Source organism: Ambystoma mexicanum, chromosome 11 (assembly GCF_040938575.1).
Source record: "Ambystoma mexicanum isolate Mex_15411 chromosome 11, UKY_AmexF1_1, whole genome shotgun sequence".
Lineage (NCBI taxonomy): Eukaryota > Metazoa > Chordata > Amphibia > Caudata > Ambystomatidae > Ambystoma > Ambystoma mexicanum.
In genome coordinates, this window is record NC_090934.1 from 970,823,519 (window position 1) to 970,848,862 (window position 25,344).

General features: G+C 44.1%; 1 protein-coding gene across 1 annotated transcript in view; it reads right to left on the reverse strand.

Annotated features, from left to right (window-relative positions):
* The window catches only part of LOC138503977 (uncharacterized), a 541,132-nt gene that overhangs the window by 463,611 nt on the left and 52,177 nt on the right, over positions 1-25,344 (reverse strand). Inside the window, exon 2 of the mRNA XM_069624120.1 lies at positions 15,453-15,998. Within this exon, the coding sequence (XP_069480221.1) occupies positions 15,453-15,881 (429 nt within the window). The 5' untranslated portion in view covers positions 15,882-15,998. The remainder of the gene's footprint in view (positions 1-15,452; positions 15,999-25,344) is intronic.

Genomic DNA, 25,344 nt, shown 5'->3' on the forward strand with positions numbered 1-25,344 from the left:
AAGAATTCCAGCTCTGATGATGACGCTCGAGGGAGCTGTCAGTATCCATACCTCCTGTTGGTGAAGAACATCTAGAAATGTTGTAGACGTGGCGGACGCTTCAGCATCTCCCTGAAAGACAGTACTTGCATTAGTATGGATAACACTAATTATAACTGAAAACAAACACCAGCGGACGATAACTAAGGTGCATATCAATTGGAAAGCACTAACCAAACATTCGGTAAAATAATTACACAATAGAATAAAACTATTACTTGACAAGTCTGTAGCGGATTAGCCTAGTAAGATTACCTGATACGCGCTGACCACGTCAAGGATGTAGAATGTTCTTGCTTGAGATTCAATGGATAGTCAAGAAGTTGTAAAGGTAAATTAATGATTGATAATGAAATGCCAATATTAAAAATAGCCATATAAGGCGACAGAATACTTGAAAAATGCTCAATACAGTACAGTTCCCTGTTCCCATATATATACATTTCGTTTGTGGGTTATGAAATCGAAAAAGAATATATTGATAAATGTCATTATTCAAAAAGCTATACACACATATCAATATCGAAATTATTACAAGGGATAGAACACCTACAATATCAATTAATCCATTCGGCTACCTACACACTACCGCAAGGCCTAAAGCTAAATCCGGACACTTGACTCACCGGTGGCGGAATGTGGACGAATAGAGTGGGAATAGCGTATGAGCAATTTCCGTGTCGTTCGCCGTTTATTCTTCGCCGTTTATTCTTCTTTGTTACCCAAGATGTTGTGTACATGTCCAAGGAAAAGTGCTGGCTGCAGATGCGGTATCGATCACCCCTCTTGTCCTGTAAGACTTGTTGGACTCTACTTTCCAGCTCATCCAGTGGATATCCGCAATGTCTGACCCATTCTCTTATTTGATCAACAGTTTTCGGGAATACATGCATTTTAGTGCCTTCAGATTTCGCATGGGTCTTCGAAGGGCAACCACTAATCGAACAGGCAGGCATTGTTGATAAATCTGAAAAGTAAATATCAACATTATTATGCAATCTTCATAAATAAAGATTTGATACAAAAGTAAATGAATCATACAATGATCAATGCAAGGTTTGTTTTGGTCGCAGGAACTATACCAGTTCATTATGTGCGGCTTAGTATTTGCATAAGTTGCAGAAATGTATAAATGATGTGACTAAAATCTAAACATGTGACTCGTCCCTTGGATGTTCTGTCTTGCACGAGAAGGAAACATGCTTACATTATAGACTGGACCCCCGAAGAATGCAATTCGATGACAATAGACAAAGATGAAAATAAATAGATCTATTGATAGCATAGCAATGGAAACTCAAGTCAATAGCAACGAGACCAATGAACATAGCACTATTGTGTACTCTACTCGCAAATAGATAGAAATTTGAAATCTGCGAAATATGACTAGGATACATGGCCTTACCTTGACCAACAAACAGTTGGATTCAGCAAGCAGAGCAGTATGTTGTAGGAGGATAGGTGGGTGGCCACAGGTAGCACACTGATGGGTTTGCTCTAAGCGGTCACAGAAGTTCACGGATAGCACGACGACGAACAGATTAGCGTAGATCTCAGTGGTTGCCAGGAAGCACGTTCAGAAGTTGACTTGCAAAGCACAAGGATGTTCTCATGAGACATATCAAGTGGTTTATAAAATATTAGAAAAAGGGGTGTGTTTGTGAATGAATGACATATGTATGTCGTGGTCTTAGGGGGGCGGCCTGCTTCAAGGGGAGGCCTGGCTGGAGACACAGGGTCTGAGGAGGCCATGTGAGCGATGGCCCCTGGGCGTGGGATACCTTTTGAAGTGTACATGTAGTTTGGCACCTTGGCCTTTCGCGCCCCAGACAGCCCCCCATGCCAGCGCTCATCCCCGGGTGCGAACCGCCTTTGATAGAGGGGGTGGGATGGATGGGCCTGGGGCGTGCAGATAAGGCACAGGAAGACTGCTGAATGGAGACACACTTATGTGGATTGCAGGGGGGCGGCCTGCTTCAAGGGGAGGCCTGGCTGGAGACACGGGGTCTGAGGAGGCCATGTGACCGATGGCCCCTTGGCGTGGGATACCTTTTGAAGTGTACATGTAGTTTGGCACCCTGGCCTTTCGTGCCCCAGACAGCCCCCCATGCCAGCGCTCATCCGCGGGTGCGAACTGCCTTTGATAGTATATTGTTGCTCATCAATAACAAATGCCACATACCGGAGATTCTTGTGAGCACAGACCCACACTTCAACCGGTGTATTATAGTGGTCAAGACCCTTAACCTAAGGCCTGTATAATCCAATTGTAATTGTTAGTATATATATGTGTGACTTTTATAGAGACATAACCTACTGAAAGACTTTGAACAAGTGTTATGTAGTGCATGCATTATCGAGAATATGTTATGTTAGCTTAGATAGATAGCGACCACCCTGCTTCACAGCGACCAGACCTTCACCCATTCAGAGCACAGATGTCTGACGTCCATCCTTGAATGGAGACACACTAGATTCATTTAAAAAAAATCGAAACAACCGTTGTTAAAATATATGTGGTGTTTTATTTTGTATCTTATTTTCATGACACAAAAATACAAGACTTTAAAGATTATAAAGGTCAGGTTGCAGCACAGCGAGAGAAAATCCCCTGTACTGACCGCTGTCACTCGGGAACGTTTCTCGTATAGCACGAACGGCACAGGCGGGTATCACTCTTCGAACTCGGTGTCCAAACCTCCCGTGGAGCCACCATGTAAAGGAACGATAGGCCACCAGCCTCTACCAAACTGTGAATAGGAATGAAACAAACTATTTTTAAATGACCAAGATAAGTTTAATAAACGTTTGTTGTCAATGACAATTCTTGTAACTAATGGCATTCTGCACGGACAAATGCTTTCTAGACAATGCACACTATTGAACGACTTTCATGCGTTACTATGATATGAATATATAATTTTGGATATAGTAGAAGAACATGAAATAGGAGTGGCATGACAAGCAGAGTATACTTACTTGTTACTCGGATTACGAGGACGAACAGTTGCGAAGTTCGTGCATAAGCACCATCATTATTCTCAACACGGCCCGTGTGAGGCAGGCTGCCCTGAAGTCTGGTAGGTAGGTGATGCATTGCGGTCGTGGCTCGCCTTCCGAAATGTAGGCCAGGCATCCCGAGTTTTCTCAGCAGCAGCAGTTCTCGTCCTCGGTTGGCATTAGCATGCACCTGTTGCATGTGCACCAGGTGGAGACGCCGTCCATGCGACTAGGCCCAGGCTCTTCATCTGTTGAATCGTCCCCCCAACTGCCGTCCGAATCCCCATCGTTTTCTCGTGCTTCCCTTTCCAGTAGTTCCTCCTCGGTATACTCGGGCTTGTACATGTAGGGCATTATTGTAGCCATTGTGTGGTAAACAAAGTAAAATAATTTACAGAGATGGTACAGGTGTTCACACGGGCTACAAGCGGCGAAGGTAGCTGACCAGAGCAGAGAAACGAGTCACAGAATAGAGAGGAATGAAATCGAAAATCTGCTGCTGTATGTTGGGAAACGGTCTGTTGATACTTATTGATGAAAGAGGCGTCCTGCCATTTCGATGGCGACACGTCATTAGCTGAGGCGCAGCGATTGTTGACACGAGACGTGCTTTGGCGTTGGGAAATGGGCGGAACGAGTCTGCTGATGACAGGCTCAGGGGCAGGGGATTTGATTTAGTGCGCAGAGGCAGGTCAGCCAGGGCGATGCGGCAAGTGATAGTATTATCACAAAATGGCGGCTCCCTGGTGCCTGTTTTCGCGTGCGTTTAATGGACGAAAACTCGGGTAAGGTCCATAGGAAAGTTTTCTAAAATCGAGCCACTTAGGCTTAAAAAAACATGGCCGACCCGTAGGGACAATAAACATTTTTACCAGACCATGCCTTTAAGGAGGTAACGTTCCTCCTCGGCATCAAGCACAAGTTGTGCTTAGCGTACTATCCTCAAGCCAATGAACTTGTTGAATGCCTCAATGGTCTGCTTAAAGAGCGCATTTCCAAGCTGTCGGTGACACTAGGCAGGAATTGGCTCTATTATCTTATGTTCACTTTATTTGCATTGCACAACTCCCCAGGCGCGGATCATCATTTGACTCTGAATGAAATTGTCACTGGCAGAAGAATGCATGCACCTCTCACTCCTTCATGTACAATTTCAGACACTTTTTCATTTCATTCTGCCCAACTCTTTGGAGATGAATTTAAAGCATATTTGAGTGAGCTCACAAAATCTCTCACCTATAGATCACGTCACGTGTGACCATGTCAAGGCCTGCCTGAGGACCCAGCATCAAGCACAGACATCTCATCAGCACCAGAAGCAGAGACATTTACAGCAGAGCCTCCCCTTTATCTGGGCGACAAAGTCCTCATCAGGAACTTCATAAAATCTCGGAAAGAACCACGTTTCACTGGACCCTTCACCATCATGTAATGCACCCCTACAGTAGTAAAGGCAGCAGAGGGGCACCCATGGATTCATCTTTCAGGCGTCTGCCGGCACAAGTCTGATGCTGCCTTTGCAGAAGGAGAGAGGGGGGCCAGCTGATGGGAAGTATTACCAAACTGTCTTTGACTTTCTTCTCTTCCTTTCGCCTGCATAGCAAAACTGGGAGCGGGCTGGAGGAGTTGTTCCATGTGGAAGTCGCAGGAGGAGGAGGAAGGACACTTTAAGCTATGTTGGTGTAGTGTACTGGTTTTTGTTTTTATGTTTATTTGGTTTTAAGCAGAAAGGGGACTGTTTGCTCCTGTTGTGAGTAAAAATGAAGGAGTATTCCCCAAACTATTTTTTTACCAATAAATAGTTCATTAAATGGCATTAGGGGCAGTGGCAGGACTGTGTCTGGCAACATATGGTATGTCAAAATGAGACAGGTGGGTCGCGAGAGGGCCAATGACACATGTTATGTGTGCTCTCTCATTCCACATGTTACAAGGGCACCAAAGCTCTTTCTTCCCCAAGAAGTGTCAGCCGATGAAGGTGTCTGATGCATATGTCATTGTGTAAGACAAAGGGACTTGTTTCAGGGGGAATCAGTTACTGTCCAATGGATAGATGAGGGGGAGGAGGTATATGCTGACAATTATATACAACTCACGAGAATGGCAAACAAAGAAGCCACAAAACACATATTAGAGCAACTGTTCACAACCTACAGCAGATTTAAGTGTCACAATGAGACAGGGCACAGCATTCCATGGTGCCATACAAAACCATTGATGCAAATTGAGGGGTCCGTCTTCCATGACGGGGGATGGGAGCGGGGAATGGCAAAAAGATTGGAAGGGTTTGAAGACGATGTAGTGAGAAAAATGAATACCAGCTGTCTCACAGTTTGGAACAAACATGCTCATGCTTTAACATGGATCGATCAGAAAAAACAGCATTTGCACATAAAGGAACTCACATGCTTTTCCTTGTGTTTCAGATTCACAGGCTCAATATATTTGGGGACCAATACTGGATTACGAAGGTAAGGTGTATCCTGGCGCTGAATTAGAGGGAATGCAATCACTATGGAAGAATGGTGGGTATGCCGAACCCGCATATGCCCAGCTCCCTCCAAATTGGGGAGGCACATGTTCCCTCAAAGCCCTGCAAAGCTCTGCCCTGCTGGTGCCCCACTCAGAACTCATTCCATTCAACAATCATCCTGCACTTCTGAATAAAGATTTACACACTAGTAAAGCATTGAGCAGGGTGGGGCATGCACAACCAGCACAATACTTAAACTTGAAGAGAATTTGCAGGGACAGAAATTACTGGTCCTGAAAATCATCAGACAGACTGGCTGCTGTTCCACTTGAGTATAGACTGTTCAGTAAGGTATCAAAGTTTTTTGCGTCCCTATTGCTTCAAGGTGTACAGACAGCAGCCAACGCGAAGTGGCTGCAAATCACCCATTATGAAGTGTTACAATTAGCTAATTTGATGGAGAAAGAGCTCAACGTTGTGAGGGAAGAACTGAGGGCTGTGAGATCAGTTGCTCTCCAGAATAGATACATTATGGATCTACTAACAGCAATGGGTGGCGACGTCTGCAAGGACATCAGAAGCAGCTGCTGTACTTTTATGTGTGCAAATGGCGCAGCAACAGAACTTTGACAGAGGCTATTGAGGAGCGACATACGCTCCACGAGACTATGACGAGGAAAAAGAGCCCAACACCACCTGACAACTGGCTCGACTATTGATTTGCCTTGGTTATACACAATAAGTAGTGGGTGCTTTGGGGGCAGTATGGAGTAGTATAGAGTGGGCACAGAGTGGGGGTGTAAAATGTCCTAGGGGGTTATGGTTTGGGGGGTTTCTTTGAGCAATAGGTGAACAGTAGAGAAGCCATTTTTGTCGGCCCACGTTAAGAAAGCATTTCTCACAGACAGCTCTTAAGAAAAAAGCTTCATGCCCTTATGTGACAAGCACAATGTATTTCTTGAACATTCAGCAGAAACAGAGTGCTGAAATGTTGCACAGCTCAAGGTTCCCAGGAGAAAGCAGCAACAGTGCATTTATTCTAAAAGATACTTGTGAGGCCAATGAACTAGGCACCAGGGTGTATGAGGAGAATTGGAAGAGAAATAGAAATTAAATGCATTTAAACTCCAGCCATGGTTTGGTCAGAAAACACTTGGCAGCAAGGTGTGAGAAGGGAGCTGGGGGCCAGAGTATTGGGGTTGGGACTATGGGGCACAGGACGCGAAGCAAATTAGCAGAAGGTTTTGGTGTCCCTTGCGTGCAACATTGTACAGTGTCCTGCTGACGTCCACGGGGCACACCACTGATCAGATTCAGTGTGAATGTCTCGCCCCTTGCCATCTCAAGCTATTTTGTATATTCGACATTGCCAACTAATGCTAAACAAATTTTGACTGTTCTGCACACTCATGTAATTGAGGGCGGTTTGGGAAGGTTTGTGACATCACAAGGGGTGTTAATGTAATTGTGGCCAAAAGTTGAAGCAACAAATTAGGATCATTCATCATATATTTTGATACAGGGAACTGACGTAGCCCCACCAATCAGCTTTTATGACCTGCCTTAAAAACACAGCTAAATTTATGTTAATTTGAGAAATTCCATATAAAATGTTTAGCTGCAATGGGCGGCATGGACAGCTCATTTCATTCAGTTCAGTTCCACGGGGCTGTCTGAACAGTACTTTCCAGCTGTTTGGGTCCAATAAATGTGCGTGACTTCTTGCTTGGCGTACGCTCCTTTTTTGGATTACTTTTTCTTCCCTTGGATTACTTTTGACAGAAGTTCCCTGGATCAATAGGGTGCACAGTTTGCAGATGGGTGCCAACATGGTTTGCTGCAGGGAAACGTCCATGTGTGTTGTTGGTAATCTGGCATCAGTAATACTGCAGATGTTCCAATACAGAAATGTTTTTAAATCCAATGGCTTTTACCCAATTTTGCCTGATATCTTTGTGAACGTTTTGGTTAAAACATTATTTTGGAAGTCAGAGAAAGAGACTTTTAACATGGAAGGCTAGGCGGGCTTCGATCCACGGTTTTTGAACTGTGTATTCTGTTGGAAACCGAGCCAGAGTGTGTCATTCTGCCTACAAGGATCGCCTTATTCCATGAGGCCTAAGATGAGGAGGAGAGCTGGATGAGTCACATTATCATTTGCATACATTTCTTTGTTTTACACTTTTTATACAAGAGATAGGGCAGGCATTAGGTTTTGTTAGCATAGGCCATTTTGATTAGTCAGACTCCACTAGGACTGTTTTGTTTATCGTTGGATGGTCGAGACTACACCCATCTTAGTTATAGGGCAGAATAGGAGTTTTTCCAACCCCAACATTTTCAATAAAGGTTTTATAAATTGTATCCATTTTGTCAGTGTTATAACTTGTGATACCATGCCTTCCCTGTATATGGCGTCAGAAGTGGGATCCGACTCAATTGATAAAAATTGAGAACCCATGCTGGTAAATTGTCCTCCCACCAGAAGGAGAAATTAGGATTATTGAGGCCCTTGATTCTGATCGAATATCCATTAAGGAGACCTCATTCTCCCAACTTCAAATCCCAGTGAGCCAATAGGATTTGTTTTTCAAAACTCGGGTACTATTAGGCACTCTACCGATAGCCCATTATCAAATACAACAATGTGACCGAACAATCTTAAAAATAAGAGCCTCCCATATATTTATTAGATCTAGTGCCTTAAACCAACCTTTTCCCGAGCCTTTTGTTTTTGGTGTCAAACCACCTTCCTCAAAATCAAGTTCGGAAGGGTCCAATGACTTTGAAACCTTCTCTGAAAAGATTGAGACCCTTTTCTTCTCTGAGAAGCCAGACAGAGGGAACCTTTACCCCTTCTGAAAATATGACCGATATTGAAGCAGTCGTAGCTCAACTGGCTGCACATCAGATTCAGGCTGAGGCTCGGCTTCAAGAACATTTGACAAGTCGAGTTACAGACAAGACCCTTATTGCCTCTGGGGATATTGTAACCCTACCAGGAGGGAGAAGACTTAGGGAATTTCTTTTTGAATTTTTAATGACTGGCTGAACAACTGGGATGGGGAGAAAACTATAATCAGAAGGCCCTTACTGTGCCAGTATTCAGGCAAAAGCATAGTCATACACTACAACACTTTCATACTTCGTGGCTACTTTAAAGGAGATCATCTTTTTAAATTAGATACTTATTTCCGTGCTACTTTGCAAATTCAGGATACAACTAGAGCACGAAGCGCGGATGAAAAAGCGCAGATCTGCAGTGAGACCCGCTGATCCAAAGCAGACATTTACCTCCAGCTTACATGAGCAGTGATACTGTCGGCAGCAATGCTTTGAACTAGCCCTGGTTGGACAAACAGCTAAGTTAGACATCACTTTCAGATGGCATTCAGTGGAAAAGGGCTCAGCAAGTTCCATCTACGACGTGGCCGGGGCAGGCAAGATGGCCAATGTGGTCTGAGAAAGGGGAAACCACACAGTGGATGAAGGCATGGGAGTGAGATGTTGAATTGCCTACGACGTATCTGCCCGTAGACTAGGAGGAGAATTGGAGGGATGGAGGAGGAGCACCTGCTAAGCAGATAGAAAACATATGCGGATTAGGTAACAGGCTTGGGGTTAGAATGCTGAAGGACTGGTATTCAAAGGAGGGGTGTGGCCACAAAGACCATGGTAGTAAAGTAGCACAGGACAAAGGAGACAGAAACCCCCATGGGCCATTGGGGGTGGATGCATATGTGAGCCCTGTCAAGACACAATATTAGAGGGGCGATGAATGATATTTAAGCCCCAACAGCAGCGGGAGTACAAGAGGGGATAAACTGGTGGTGCGCCTGGAGACGAGACACCTGGAGAGTCCACTCTGTTTGACATGGAGGAATAGGGCTTATAATTATGGGCACACAGCATAAACAGGCAAGGATGGATTGTTACACGCAGGGAGGGACCTCAAATAAGAAAATGTCCTCACTGCAACAAGCACAAAAACAGGAGGGAGCTAGAACTACTCAATTGCAGGAAATTGGATCAGAACAAGTGATACTGGAGGCAATGTATGCCCTAGGAACCTCCTTGGAAAATAGAATGAATGAAGTATAAGTGCATGTGTCACTTCTGAGGCAAGATCTGCACAATCTCAGGAAGACAATGTCTGAACATGGACGTACTACTGTAGACATGACAGTGACAACCTCTACACTTTAGATCAATCACTGAACCTCCACGAGCATATGAAATATCTAGAAGAGAAGAGTCAAAGATGCAGAACATAGGGCCAGAAGAAACAAAGTTCGCAACAAAGGCTTGCCGGAAGGTGACGAAGATACAGACTTTACTGAATATATATAAAACATGTTTATCAGTCGATTCTGGTAAATTGTCACAAGGCTTAGGGGTGGAAAGGGCAAACAGGACCGTGGCTTAGTGGCCTCCGCCAAGTGCTTCCCCTCCCCTGCCCCCAAGAACAATAATAGCTAAAATTATAGAAGTGATGATCTTTCTGGACTACACCTGGCACGTGCAGTCACCGTGCAGAGCCTATGCTAGGGTCAAAACAGTTCTACGTCGAGCACATTTACAGTACATGCTCTTATTTCCCGCAAAACTAAAGTTATACACAATGAGAAAACGTCCTTCTTTGACAACCCAAGCGAGGCTGCGTTGTGTCTGCAACAGCAAGGATTTGGGAACATACTGGAAGCACGAGACTAAGCGTCCTAATGCAGATGGTAAGGCCAAGGAGAATGGGCAAATAAAAACATCTGACTCTAAACAAGGTGAAAGTGTATGGTCCTCATTGGCACGCAGAAACACGAGATGTAGAACTGCTAACCGGTCCAGATATCTTGACCAATGGGGAAGACACAAGGGGGAAGCTCTTCAGGACTGGAAGGGAATACCTGAGAAAAGAACATGGCGATTCTTTCAGGCACAAATGTTGAATGGAAACTTTGAATGCTGGAGAGGAACTATATGTGGAAACAGGTGATGTTGCAAAGGGGTAAGGGTGGTTCTGATAGTGGTACATAACAGCTATGACCACTTGTGCAGGCATTACGTATCGTTCCTGGCTGTCCCTGATTAGGTGGCAGGACTGACTGATACGTATGACGCACAGAAGCTTTAAGTCTCTGGGAGGCTTGAATGTCCGTTTTATATTATGTTTTGGTTCTGCTTTTGGTGAGTTGCATGGTTCTGGGGGGTTTGAGTTACACCTATTACTGACGAGTGAGATGATGATGAGAAAGGGCTGCACTGTTGTGAACTTTTGTATGAAGAGATTGAAATTACAAGAGATCTATCACAAATGGGCATATTATAATGGCGACACAGGTTAAATGTATGCCCTGGAACGTAAGTGGGTTAAACTATTTGGTAAGAGATGTAGGGTGGGTCGTTTTATGAGGAAAACATGGAATAGGCATAGCCTTCCTTCAAGAAACCCACTTGCGTAAGAATAAGCTTGAAAATGTTTGAGGAAATGGGAGGGTGTGGGAGGAGGGTCCTGCTACTCAACGTATGCCAAGGGCTCATCAATCTGGGTGGCCAAGGAGATTCCATTCCGGATTGTGAAGACAATCCAGAAGAAAGATATTTTTTCATTTATGGCACTGTGGAAGGCACGGAAATGTGTCTTATTAATTCCTATTCACCAAATATCGACAATGTGGGGTTTTTCACAAACGTGTTAAATAAATACACAGTATACATGCATGCGCTATATGTATGGGGTAGCGACTGGAACTGCACGGTGGATCCCAATTTAGATAGATCTAAGGCGTCGACACACAGATCAAAGGCTACGCAATCATTTAAGGAGACCCTTGCACAGTTGTGGTCTGATAAGATCTGGGGAGAAGGGAACTCCCGGATAAGCAGGGATACTCATTCTACTCTGACCCGCATGGGACGTACACGACAATAGACAATTTTGCTATCACTGCAGACCAGGCTGGTGGCATGTGTGGAGACACAAAATACTTGGGACAGACACTGTCTGATCATTCGCCTGTGGTAATGGGACTTCACATTGGGGTTCGCAGGAATGGTATTCCCACATGGAAATTGCGTGCTGAAGCCCTTAGGGACCCAGCATAGAGGAATGGATTAGGAGTACAGATAGCCAACTAATAAATGAGGACTTGTGGAAGATGTGGGATTGGAATGGGATGCCTTCAATGCCCCTAACCGGTACAAAGTATATCTGTCACTTATGAGTTGAGGTCATAAATACAAAGGATGATAGGGGGCATTGAAAAAAAAAAATGGATGAAAACGGGAGTGCTGGACCTCTATGGAGGGAAGGGGGAACAACAGGACTTGAAGACACGCTGCATTTTGGCATGGGAGTCACTTGGAAACGATGACACTGGGAAGGGGATAAGCGAAGTAAACTGATGGTGTGGCTGGTAAATCAAGAAAAAAGGTTGTGCGCACTAATGGAGATTTGTAGCCAAGATGGATGCATAGTACATAGACATGGATATTAATAATTAATGTGTCTGATTCTACAGCAAATTTTATGGAGAGGACTCTAGAAGTGTCAGTTCAGAAATATTAGTACCCAGCGAGGGGGGTGTGGCAGCCTTTCAGCCAATGGGGAAGCTCAAAAAGCAGACGTTACCAGATGGTAATCCCGTCGCCCTGAGCCTCCTCAGGGCTGGCGGCCGCCATCTCCCCTCCCTGGGGAATGATGCAAGTCTTACCCTCCCCTGACCCCCATCCACAGAATTCCTTCCCCGTCCTCCCAACCCTACTTACCTTATTTTACATCCATTTCTCGAATGGACAAGCTGGGAGCACTTGTGTCCCCAGCGCGTACGCTCCCGATCTGCGACAGGCCGTCATGGAAAGGAAGAAGGCACTATGGCCTTTCAATGACAGGTATTTTTTTGTTTACTTTTTTTTAATGGGTGCCACGGAAAGATAGAAGGAACAACGTGTAGTTAATTCTCCCGTTTCTAGGGCAGCAATTGTTTTTAAACTTTTTTCTATTTTTTTCAATAACCGCCAAAGAAAGTCAAAACGTACTTTGTTTTCCCTTCCCCGGTGGCCATTTTTTAAACATTTTTTTTTCTGTTCCCAAACACCAGAGTGTTTCGGAACAGAAAAAATAATGCTTTTAGTACCCCAGTCTTATGGGCTGGAAACTAATAGCAATAGGCTCCTCGCAAGGGGGACATTACCACATCAGGTAATGCCCCGGGCCTTCATTAAGGCCCTCACTTCGCTTGGGTCTGTAACTATGAGCCACAGGGCATTACCTGAAGTGGAAATACCTCCCCCCTGCTCTGGGCCTATTGCTTAAATAGAAACTCTAGAGCTAATTGACATGCCTGGACTGAATGTGGGGATGTCGGCGGTGTTGGATGAACCTATAACAGTACAGGGAATTGCAGACGTGATCCAAAACCTACCGGGGGGTACAACACCAGGGCCGGAAGGGCTGCTGGGGGAATTCTTGCAAAAGTATAGGGAAGAAGAAAGCACAAGACTGTGGAAAAAATATGAACATGCCTTTGAGAAAGGGATATTACCCAAATCGATGAGAGAGGCATTGGCCATTGAGATACCGAAAACCAGGTGAGGATAGTACTGAAATGTAATCTTATCGTCCTGTGTCCTTATTGAACTCGGATGTCAAAATCTTCGTATTGTGATAGCCAATAGATTGCAAAGAGTCCTAACAAGTCTGATACATAATGATCAAGCTGGCTTTATGCAAGGTAGGAATACTTTGCATAATCTACGTCACCTGCATCATGCAATAGCGCAAACTAGGGAGGATGAAAACGCTAAGGTGATAATGTCGCTAGATGCTAAAAAAGCATTTGCCTCCGTGAGGTGAGAGTGGATGTGGGCGTTGTTAGACACATTTAATACCCAATGGATCAAGCTGTTATATACTTTCATAACGGCTAGAGTTAAAACGGGTAACTTGGTTTCTGCACCATGAGAGATTGGTAAAGGAACGAGACCAGAATACCCCTTGTCAGTGGCATTGTTTGCAATGATTCTGGAATCACTGGCATGTGTGTTGCAGAGCGATATGGAAGAGGCAGGAATAAGGGTTGGAGGGATTACACATGTGGTATCGCTATACGCTATACGCTGACATGTTCATATATATCTCCAACCAGGAAATAAATATACCTATAGTACTGGAGGTATTGGAGACTTTTGGGAAATTATCTGGAATTAGATTGAATAGGAAAAAGTCTTGTATTTATCTCCTTGCAGCACTGGTGGATGTACCGAAATCAGAACTGCCACAGATGCCTGTTGCGTGGGAGACTGAAACATTTACCTATCTGCGCATTAGGATTAGACATGATTTTCATGATACCCACAGGGTAAATACGATGAGAGCTATCGAGGGGATTGAGAAATTGGTGGCTTTTTGGAATACGTTGCCCCTTTCTCTGATGGGAAGGATATTGCTAGTGAAGAGTCTTGCCACACCTATTGTATTACTTCACAAATGAACCATATAACGTGCCGAAGAGTACATTTAAGAAACTAAAAACTTTGTTGTACGAAGCACTGTGGGTAAAAGGCCGTAGGAGGGTAGCATTAACTGCAATGCAAAATAGAGTTCAGCATGGGGGACAACAAGGGCCAGACTTCAAAATGTACTATCTGGCTGTGTAGCTACAGTTTGTAGCACAAAGGTAATCAGATGTGTTAAATCCCAAAATAAGACTACTGACTGATGGGAATAGGCAGTATAAGCTTAAAGAGATGTTGAGGCAAACAACTGACAGGGCGAAGGAAGGGTACATGGTTGGCCCAGGTAAACAAATATGGGACAGAGCATGCAGGGTTAGAGGGGAGGTGCATCCACACTCCCCCAACATCCCATTGGGAGCGTGTGTGGATCGAAAGACAATGCCATGTAAAAAATTGATGGAGTTGGTGGCACGGAAAGGATTGCTAACATGCAGACACTTATTTGTAGATAGACAATTGGAATCATACAAAGATCTGAGAAAGGATTGGGAATTGGAGATGAGTCATTTTCTACACTATGCAGGGTTAACGGGAAAAGCATGCAGGGTGTGGGAGATTTTTCCGGAGTAACCTAAGAGTTGTCAATTGCTGAAGTGACTATATGACATGGTGGATGGGAGGAGACCGGTGTCCATAATATACAGTGTCTTGTTGGAGAATAGGAAACAGTGACTAAAGTGAGGTAGGACTGGAAAAAAAATGTGGAAAGGCCCCTGGAAGTTGACCAATAGGAAACAATTTGTAAAAATACGAAGTTGGTGTCGCAAAATGCATGTCTGAAATTGACACAATACAATGTACTTCATATAACATACCACACACCAGTAAGGCTGCATAGTAGGTTCAGCAAGGTAGTGAAGATGTCTGGCAATGATTTTTAGACTGTAACAATGCATACCAATACTTTTGATAATGTGATGACACATGACACTTTTCTCACTCTCATTTTTAATGTATGTTTTGTACTTATGATAGTGTTAACCCTTTGCTTCCTGTATTTTTCATTTAATGTATCCTTCATTCGTGACTAATATCTCTTAATTGGTTTATGACCTATACATATTCCTCCATTGTACCTTTCACCAAGAAAGGAATAGTTTTGATATTAGAAAGCACTGTGCGCTTTGTGAAAATGCTTACATACTCTTCTACTAATAATCTGTTGGGCAGCAGATTTGTGAAATGGCACCAGGCATGCCAACATATTTTTGAAAAACACTGTCATATGTTGATAAGAAAATTCTCGTTTGATTTCAGTTAACAGGACAAAACGTTAACCACAACCTATTTGTTTGATGATCTTCCTGTTATAAACTGTGATCGTATGGCAATTGGTGTATTCTCGCATGATGGCACTTGTGATTCTAGGGAATTGTCTCTTATATTGAATCAATCAATAAACTGAAAGTGAAATTACAAGCTTTCTTACCGGTATCATTCTGACATTATGGTGTGCATGGACTCCATGATTCCAGTTATCCAGTGGCAAATAACTAGGATTTCTATGCTGAGTTAAAAGGGAAGACAGGAAATGGACATTGCACGAATGATGCTGTGGGTGAGATGAACAAGAAAGAATAGTCTCCTCTGATGAGACACTTAGCTCTTGTTGTCGCTGGCGTTCTTCAAACACACCTTGACGATCAACCTCCAGCAATGATTCCATTTTCACCATATTAGTAGAAAGGGAGTTGAAGTAATCTATTCCATCGTCATTATTTACATTAATGTCTTTCATCAAAGAAAAATCATTTTCATCGTAATTTAGAACCCCTTCTTTTTTTAAAGTGCTGCTGTTCTGGTAGTTAAGAGGGACACTCATCAAGATGTCTGCAACGTGTCTGCAACAGTCCAACATAAAACATCAGTTGTTCACTATCAAACTGTACAACAATTGCCGATTTTTTGGCCTTTTTCTTGTTTTGGCCAGTTAAGCTTTCATATTTGCAATCCTGCCAGGAAAACCTAAGAGGACCTGTAAAAAATAAGACAACTGTAAAAACATTTGCAGCATACTAAACAATTTAAAAATCATACTTTTACAATCTTCTGGTATCATAACATTTAAATTAGAATAACAAATGTTACTTACCTTTAATTATATTTTTCCTGCATGGGTACCAAAGATTCAACCTTTCCTGTAATTCGGGTTAATCTTCAGATAGATTTTCTTAAAAAATAGCTGTGAGAAATTAACATAAAGTTCCAACTACTGTGGATTTGTGCTACCTCAAATCATCTTTAAAAAAAAAAAAAGAAATGTTATGGAAGGGTACAAATTATAGATTTTACAAGTCCTCAATACATTTTACTAACAAACCCCTCTTTGTTTTGGACCTTGTAGATTTAGCCTGCCAGTCTTGGCACTTTTCCTGAACCGTTTCGTCGGTTGAGGACATAGGCATTCAGATTATGGCCTCTCGGTCCATGTCTGAGCAGGTGTCAGTGACCTGCCGTAAAGGCCTTTTTAAAGTGTGCACCCTTTGTAAAGTTTTACCCAACATCCCTACTAAGTTTCATGCTCCTGTAGTTTCTGCCCTAGTCATCAGGGGACTGGATTACTGCAATGCGCTCTATCTGGCCACTCCTCATTACTTATTGCACCGGCTTCAATTGCTGCAAAACATGGCTTCTAGGGCGGTGCTCAATCCACCCTACAGCTCCCACGTGTCTCTGGTTCTCCGTCAGCTCCACTGGCTTCCTGTCGAGCAAGGGGTGAGGTTCAAGTCTGTGTGCTTGGTTCACAGAGTTTTTTTATAAAAATGTGGCAGAATATCTTCAAGAGAAGTTCAGTCCCTATGTCCCTTTGAGAGTATTGTGCTCTCACCATTTACATTCCTAGGTTTAGACTCTCTCGGGTGGGGGGGCGTTCTTTTCTGTGGGCGCTGAACATGTTTGGAACCCTCTATAGTGATTTCATTTATTCACATTTTCAGCTCCAATAGCATTTTATTACAATACACATAAAGGTATCCATAAAAAAATAAAAGTTCAAGATACAAACTAGTAAAAACATTAAAACATGCATAAAAACACGAGATCATGCATTAAAGGCCTAAAATTGCACAAGATAAAACACCATGAGGTTTACAAATGATACATTAATTAGGGGCCTGGCCATTAACACATAATCCCTAATTTAAATATACTCTTCTTTTTCACCTAGGGGTTGCAACTATAACGCAGACCCTAAACAGTAGAATGTTATACTCAAAGAGGGGGGAAAGGTTTGCTCAACTCGGAACCTTCAGCAGTTGAAGTATAATAGTAGGCTAGTATGTCAAGGAAAGTTCCCATGAATTTACAGGACTTGCAGTTTCAAAGTTTTTATTCAAAAACATTTAATCAGTATACATTCCCCCTGAACATAAAATCCTGAAATCCCAAAATAAAAGATTCCTAAAAGGAGATAGCATTAAACTTCAAGACCTGCATACGCTCTAAATCTACTCTACATTTTCTTGATTTAGTGTGACAGGCTGGGATCTAGTCTTCTAGCAGCTACCAAGAAGAAGGTTACTATTCTTGTTGTGGTCGGCTCAAAATCACCCATAAAACTTAGGCTAGCTGCATGGCTTGGTCACTCCTCAAATGTTATGCTATATGAAGCTCTTTCTGTAGGCTAGAGATGGGCCAATGCAGTAAAAAGAAAAAAGCGCTATAGATGTTCCACCTCCCAATGGCAGCTTTTGCATTGGTTGTCCTTGCACGTTTTCCATAATTGTATTTTACTTGCCAATGAAATCTTTGTCATACATGGTTTGTGGTAATAAGCATTCTTCGTGAGGATTCAATGTTCTAAGATGAGGCTGTCAGAGTTGTATAATTAACCTGCCAAGGTACATAGTTCAGTTTCTCTAAGGCAATGTCAGCTTGTTGTTACTTTAAGATTTTAAGATAGGCTGGCCAATAAAGTATAGGGATTTTTCAGTACAATGATAGATACCTCAATTATTTGTGTTCCATCCTGAGCTCATTTAATGATTTGTTTGGTTGATACTGGCATATGTATTCTCTACAAGCCTTGCCCACCAGATTGTTCTGGTCAGAAAATATGTATTTCACTGACTATCTGGCACAATTATGTCTTACTCTGTTGACTTTGGAGACAAACCCAGTGTCAGCTGCCAGAGTGCCACTTGGAAAACCCAGTAGAAGCAATACAAGTATTTCCCCAAAACACACCCTCTTTTCACAGTTTCTGTCAAGACCCCAATTCTCAGTACCATAGGCTACACAACTACTATTGTAGCTGAAAAGGATGTTCTCACATACAGTGATATAATGTTCTCATTGTTCAAAACCAGTCAAAAGGTTGCTCTAGCAACAGCCTCTACCTTTTTTATAGCAACGAGAACATTAAAAGTCCAATTTATTTTTTACTACATGATAACTCTAAGGTAGGGGTAACTGTCCACCTGTTCAAAATATGTACCGTCCAAAAAAAGATCAGCTGCCTCTTTGTTATGAGTGTAGTGACTACTATAGTCCTGATCTACAGTCCCCTTTCCTCCATACAGTAGCCTACCGTCTCCAATAAAACGTAGTCAGGTAGTGCAAAGGTGGATGGAAAAGGACTGATGTGCAAAGTTAGGGGGGCTTGGGGAGGCAAGTCAAGGCTCATGTGCCCAGCTTCATGCAGAATGAAAGGACTAGATGTGTTTTGGTGCGCTTGCCGACTTCCTGGTGTGGTGTTGACGGCGTTTGCTGCTTAGACTTTGTCTATCCTTGAATGACATTTGGAGGTTCACCCTTCTGGGGAACCCACTGAAATCCTGAACTGTCTATTTACTTGAGGTTGTACCACAGATAAAGGCATCACCTATTAATGGTACTTGATTGATAGATCTGGGCTTGATCAAGGGTAAATCCAAGACACAGATGAATTTTCAAGAATGTTTATATGGGAATGCTACATCCTGATGAAGATGGACATCATCTGTAAATCTACACAGATGAATTTTCAAGAATGTTTATATGGGAATGCTACGTCCTGATGAAGATGGACATCATCTGTAATTCAGCTAGATGTGTTTTCCATCGAATCTACCTGTTCCAAGGCGCCATGCTCACTATACTGTTGTCATGTATTTGTAGTTTATTTCGCATGTCACCTCAGTAGTTGACGTATAGCATCCCATGTATGGGTTTATTATTATCATTTTTGTGAAGATTCTTCAGTTTCTCGTTTTATGAAATGTTTCAACTGTTATATTTGGAAACAATGATTTTTCTTCCCTGCCACTTTCAGGATTCAATCCATCTTTGAATTCATTTCTTAACCATCCTGACTTTGCTCGGTTGACCAGGATTTTTCCTACCTGAGGGATTCCCTTCTCTCGAGTGGGTTTAATCCACCGACACTGACTTAGACCTATTTGGGGACGATGGTGATCCTTCCCCAGCTTGTGATCTGGCAGCAAGCTCTTAGCAGTCCTATTGGGAAATTAGTATTTTCTTCACACTATGCACTTTATTCGTGTTGTATAGTTGTATGTTCTATATTTACATTTACTCTTATTCATGTATGAGCTCTGACTTATTTAATAATCATTTTAATGTTCCTAATTAAATAAAGGAAAACACATTTTTCATAAATGTTTTTGTGAATTATGTGCAGTGATCTGAGGAGTTGATAGAGGGACTGCTCCCGACTGCTGGTGGGATTGTGCTTCTTTTAGTAGACTCATTTACATATCCGCTGGCTTGATTCTTGTGCTGGTTGCTTCCCCTTTTGCCAACGACGTAGGGGGTACCCCATCTATTGCATTGTTGTTATAAAAAACACTCTGGCCATGTCCCAATAAGCAATAAAGACCCAATCGTAGAGAGGAAGGTATGAAGTGACTTTCTTACTCTTATGGCCATCCACTTTCCGCCATACTTTTGGCAGATTCCCAAGCAATGATAAACTGCACTGAAGATGGTACCTAACTGACTTACCCAAAAGCATTCATGTGTGTATTTTCCCTTAAACTGGCCCAAATCAACAGTGTTTTGCCTGAATGCCACCGGAGAGGCTCAACTTGCTGCTTTAGTAATGTCCTCCCATGGAACATGCATGAGCATGAATCCTTTTAGGAGGGAAACAATTTGAATGGAACAGCTCTAAAAGGTGGCAGCAGACTACGCTACCCTTGTTCTGACCAGGGGCGTTGCTGGGGGGGGGCTAAGGGGGCTATAGCCCCTGATCTTTTGGTTGTAGCCCCGGATAGAATCTCAGGAGCTACAGCCAAAAGGCTAGCTAGCCCCCAGTCCCGCCAGTTCTGACATCAGCTTAGCCCCGGGCCTTTTCCAGACCTAGCAACTCCCCTGGTTCTGACCCCCAAAAATGTTCAAAAGTCTCTCGGAGGACCTAAGTGTTGGTTTGATCCAGACAGACTTTAGGGATCTGCGAACATCTAGACATCGGACCACCCGTCTGAAGTCTGATTAGGGAAGATGGTTGGTAAAGAAAAAGTCCCTGATTAAAATAGAACACTAATACATCTTTAGGAAGGAATGACTGATGAGTCCTTAATACCACCTCGTCCTTATTAAACAGGGTAAGTGGTGGGGGCATAGCCAGCAGCCGGAGCATGAGTGCGTAGCTCTCTGTGGCTCCCGGACCGCCCGTGCGAAACCTGATAAAGATCCTGCTTTGAACCCACTGACACGGTCCCCCGACACAGGCATAGTCGGGGGAATGTTATGGTAACAACAATTGAAAAAAGTTTGGAGGGGAAGAAAGGTGCAGAACAACCCAGGAATGCCATACTGCCGAGGTGCGAGCCCAGGAACAAAGATGGCCGCCGGAGGCTGCAGTGAATACTTGTCCTGAAGGAGGGAGACACCAGCTGGGTCGAGAAGCCGAGTCGGAGGAGTGGGGAGTGGGCCGCCCCGTGTGGGGTAGAGAGGTGTCAGCGTGAGGTCAGAGCAGGGCTGATAGGACCATTAAGGTGCGGATTGTAGGAATCCACACTAGCAAGTGCAGAGTGTGAGCGCACGGGGCAGCTACGGAGCCAGGAAAGCAAGTTGTCCCACAGACGGAAAGTAGTGTCAGCGGGAGACCGGAGTGAAGGATCCGGCTGAGACACAGGGCGCAGAGGTGGAGGAAGAGTTACCAGGCTCGAGCTTTGAGAAGTTGAAAAAGGAGATAGCGGTTCTGGAGCATGAAATGGGGGTAGGACAAGACAGGGGCGGAATTGGCTGGTACCCTGATGGCTCACTGGGAGGTACATGACTCACTTTCAATGTTTGAGGGACGACAAAGGGACATACAAATTCATGGGGAGAGGGATAAGGCAGGGCGTCTACTAGCCTGGCTGATCCGTCGAGAACAGCCATGACATACTATAACCCAGATTAGACGGAAGTCAGGGGAACTAAACACCACCCAGGCGGAATCAAGGAAGCCTTTCAAGACCTCTACTGGTCCCTGCACACGAGTGAGGGGGCGTATTCAGATGAAGATGCGCAGAAGCTTCTCAGCATAGCGGAATTGCCGGTTCTCGTGGGGGAAGACAGGGAGGAGTTAGACGGACCAATAGAACAAACTGAAATAAGTTGGGCGCTGTAGACAATGGGAAAGGGGAAGTCTCCAGAAGGGGATGGGCTCCTGGTAGAGTTCTACTGCAGGTTCAAATAATTACTGGTTCCCCGAGGTTCGAAGGATTACTGGTTACCTGACTTAAGAAAGTTTATGATGAAGCCTTTGAGGCAGGGATTCTACTAGAATCCATGCAGGAAGCGGTGATAACAGTTCTATTGAATGATCGTAAGGATCCCCTGCAGTGCTCATCGTACTGGGCAATTTCATTGTTAAATGTTGATGCGAAAATCCTGGGGAAGGTGCTAGCCTCTAGACTATCCGGGGTGGCCCCAGGTCTGATACACCCGGAACAGCATGGGTTTGTAGGGGGGCGTAGCACCACAATGAACCTTCTCCGATTGCACCATGTAATGAATCAGATGAAGGACTCCCGGGAGGAGATGGTGGTAGCAGCGTTTGATGCCATGAAAGCTTTCGATTCAGTGGAGTGGGAATGGCTGTTCGAGTGCTGGGAACCTATGGGTTTAGAAGCTCCATCTGCAGATGGCAGTAGCTCCTATATAATAAACCGATGGCCATGGTGAAAAAGAATAGCTGGGTATCACAGAGATGGATACTGAGTCGAGGGGCGAGGGAAGGGTGCCCAGTCTGCTCAATATTATTTGCAGTGGTGGCAGAGACCCTGGCAAGGTATCTTAGGAAGGAGATGAGAGAGGCAGGCATTTTAGCGGGAGGGTTACAACATGTGGTGTCCCTATACGCCGATGACCTGTTGTATGCAGGCAATCCGGTAGATAATCTCCCAGTCCTGCTAGTATTGTTGAGTAACTTCCAGAAATTGTCGGAATATTGGATTAATATTGATAAATCGGTATTATTTCCATTGGGGGGGGGCCTTAGAAGTTGGGACTTAGCCACCATGCCAGACTGGGGATTGAGATGGGAGGGGGACTCGTTTAGATATCTGGGCATCCAGATCTTCCACAGTATGGAGGAGACATTCATGTACAATACGGGCAGGGCATTCTCTGGGATAGGGGAATCAGTTCAGTTATGGAAGGGGTTGACGTTATCGCTGATGGGTAGGGTGGCCGTATGCAAAATGGTTATTCGCCTGAGACTCCTTTACTATTTTACCAATATACTGTATGTAATAAAGAAAGTCTTCTTTAAGATGCTAGACGAGCGAGTGGTGGAGCTATTGTGGAACTCAGGGAGGAGGAGGGTCTCTCTGGCAAAGCTACGCTTCCCGCACCAAGATGGGGGGGTAAAACGTACCCAATTATGAGAGATATTTCATGGTGCCCAGTTGCAAGCAGTGTTGCTGTGGTCTGACCCTGTGGGGTAACTATTACAGGGAGTATTGGGGGACCTACCAGCTAATCGAGGGGCAGTGCAGTTATTGTGGGGAGCGGTGCGAGGGAAGGGGACCACAAAGGTTTTCAGGGTGGTAAGGGAGATATGGAAGAAGCTCTTGAGAAGTAAGAAGAAGCTAGGGCTTTATAGTGCGGACCTACCATGGAGTGCAGATCAGGGGCTTTGGGCTTCGGCGCAAAGAATGGGGTTCTCGAGGTTGATAGAGGGGGGTACACCTCAGTGGGGGCTTTATTTGAGGGAGGCACATTATAGCCATTTGAGGAATGGAGGCAGCGATATTGGATTCCTAGGGGACAATTCCTAGCCTATAGAGCGATGGTGGCGCACTTAGCAAAACTGGGCGGATATCCCGGATGAGCGAACTAAGGTCCCGTTGATGCAAGTACTGCTATACCAAGGGGGGGGGCAGGCTAGGGTTTCCCGTATTTACCAATCAATAGGGGAACTGTTCCCTGCGGAGGAACTGGCAGTCAAGGCCAAGTGGGAGATAGACGCGGGGGACCAGGTCTCGGAAGCAGACTTGACAAAAATGTGGGAACAGATCCGAAAGACCTTGAGAAATGCTAGGTTCCAGCTGATAAAATTCAATGTCTTACACAGGGTATACGTGATACCTGTGAAGCTGCATGCGATGAATGGTTCCTTGAGTGCAGACTGCCCGAAATGTGGGGCTGGACAGGCAGGTATATTGCATATGATGTGGGAATGTTCAGTGATCAGAGACTACTGGCAGGCGGTGGTGGAGAGAATTAATGGGTTACTGGGCTCCAGCTTTGAATGTGCTCCGAGAGTGTGTTTGTGCGGGCTATTGCCAAGCGGAAAACGTCACAAGGCGCAGAGACGACTGACCCAGTTCATGTTAGCACTGGCTAGAAGGAGGGTAGCCATAGCATAGAAGCCCCAGGAGCCGGCCTTAAGGCAGTGGTTAGAGGGTGTTCACAGTTGGGGAATGACGGAATGGGGTGTTTTGAAGAGGACACATGGCTCAGGGTTAGAGGAGGTGGTGGAGATGGACTGGAGTCAGCTACTAAATGAACTACACTCCTCATTGGACCTGGAGCCCCCGTTAGGGTGAGCAAGAAAAGTTGCTGGAGGAGGATAGCATCAGGAGGGAGGAAGAGGGGACAGGTGGTGGTAGCTTAAAGGGCGGAGAGGAGGTGAAGGGAAAAGTGACTCAGACTTGGAAAACCACGACCCTATTGAGGTCAGGAACCGTGACTCTTAAAGTGTGGGGAGATGTTGGGTAATGAGCACTTATAATTGCTCGTAAACATTTCTATCTGAAGTTAGGAAGCAGGGGCCACCCCAGGGGGTGGTGGGCAAAAATGTCTATACAGATGTATATGCTGTGTACTGTGAACGATAAAGATCCGTTCTATGCCAATGCTTCATGTTATAAAACTGTTTAATAAAAATATGTTTTTTTTAAAAACAGCGTAAGTGGTTCTCCAACGGAATGAGTCTGCCACCTTCCCACTATTTAAGCTGAAGTAATTTCCACCAAAAAAGGCATTCTTCCAGGTCGCTTGTTTGATACTCACCGTAGCCATTGCCCTGAACTTCTTATGACTCAAGGCTGTCATCACCAAATTAAGATTCCAACACAGTGCTACAGTTTTCTAGGAGGTCATAAAAGGCAAAGACTGTCAAAGTGACCCTTCACAACCAGAGTTGCAATCGAGAAAAAAAGAAGGGGTTGCAATTGAGGCATGATCCATTGGCCGACACAGGTCCTGCACATAAACCTGATGCAGGCAAGCTGGATACAAAAGACAGAACATCATACAGAGACCAGTTAACCAGATTCTTACCTTTCTCGAGCGCCCAATGACAGAAGCTGGTCAATATGTTTCTATATTGGCTGTGAATAGAGTCTTCCCTTGGGGTCTAAATCATTTTCAGACTGTCTGACAATAAGCCCAGGTGTCCTTGCATCAATTCTTCAGGAACCAGTCTTTCTTTTTTATTTGTTTGAGTATTATTTAGTTATAATGAAATAACTTTTAATACATGCCACATCAACAACCATAAACAAATCAAATCCTTCACATAAATAATAAAACCGTCCTTGACGTAGGTAGCATTCCTATTCTAAAATGAATAAAATCTGAATAACATTTCTCCCGAATTTGGTAAAATACACAATACATCATACAATGTCACCTCCGGAAATTAAAAGTGACCATAGATCTTCCTTAGACCTACACACATCGACTCCTGCAGCTTTAGAGGCTTGATGATATAACAATTGAAATGCTGGGCATGAGCATAGGTGATGGGGAACAGATTCAATTTCAAGTTCGCCACACAGGCAAAATAATCTCTCATTTCTCAGAATGTTGTTCCACTCCCCCTCCCCCCACTATCTCATTTGTCTTAAATGTATTGAATTTGAGCCGCAGGCAATCCCAAA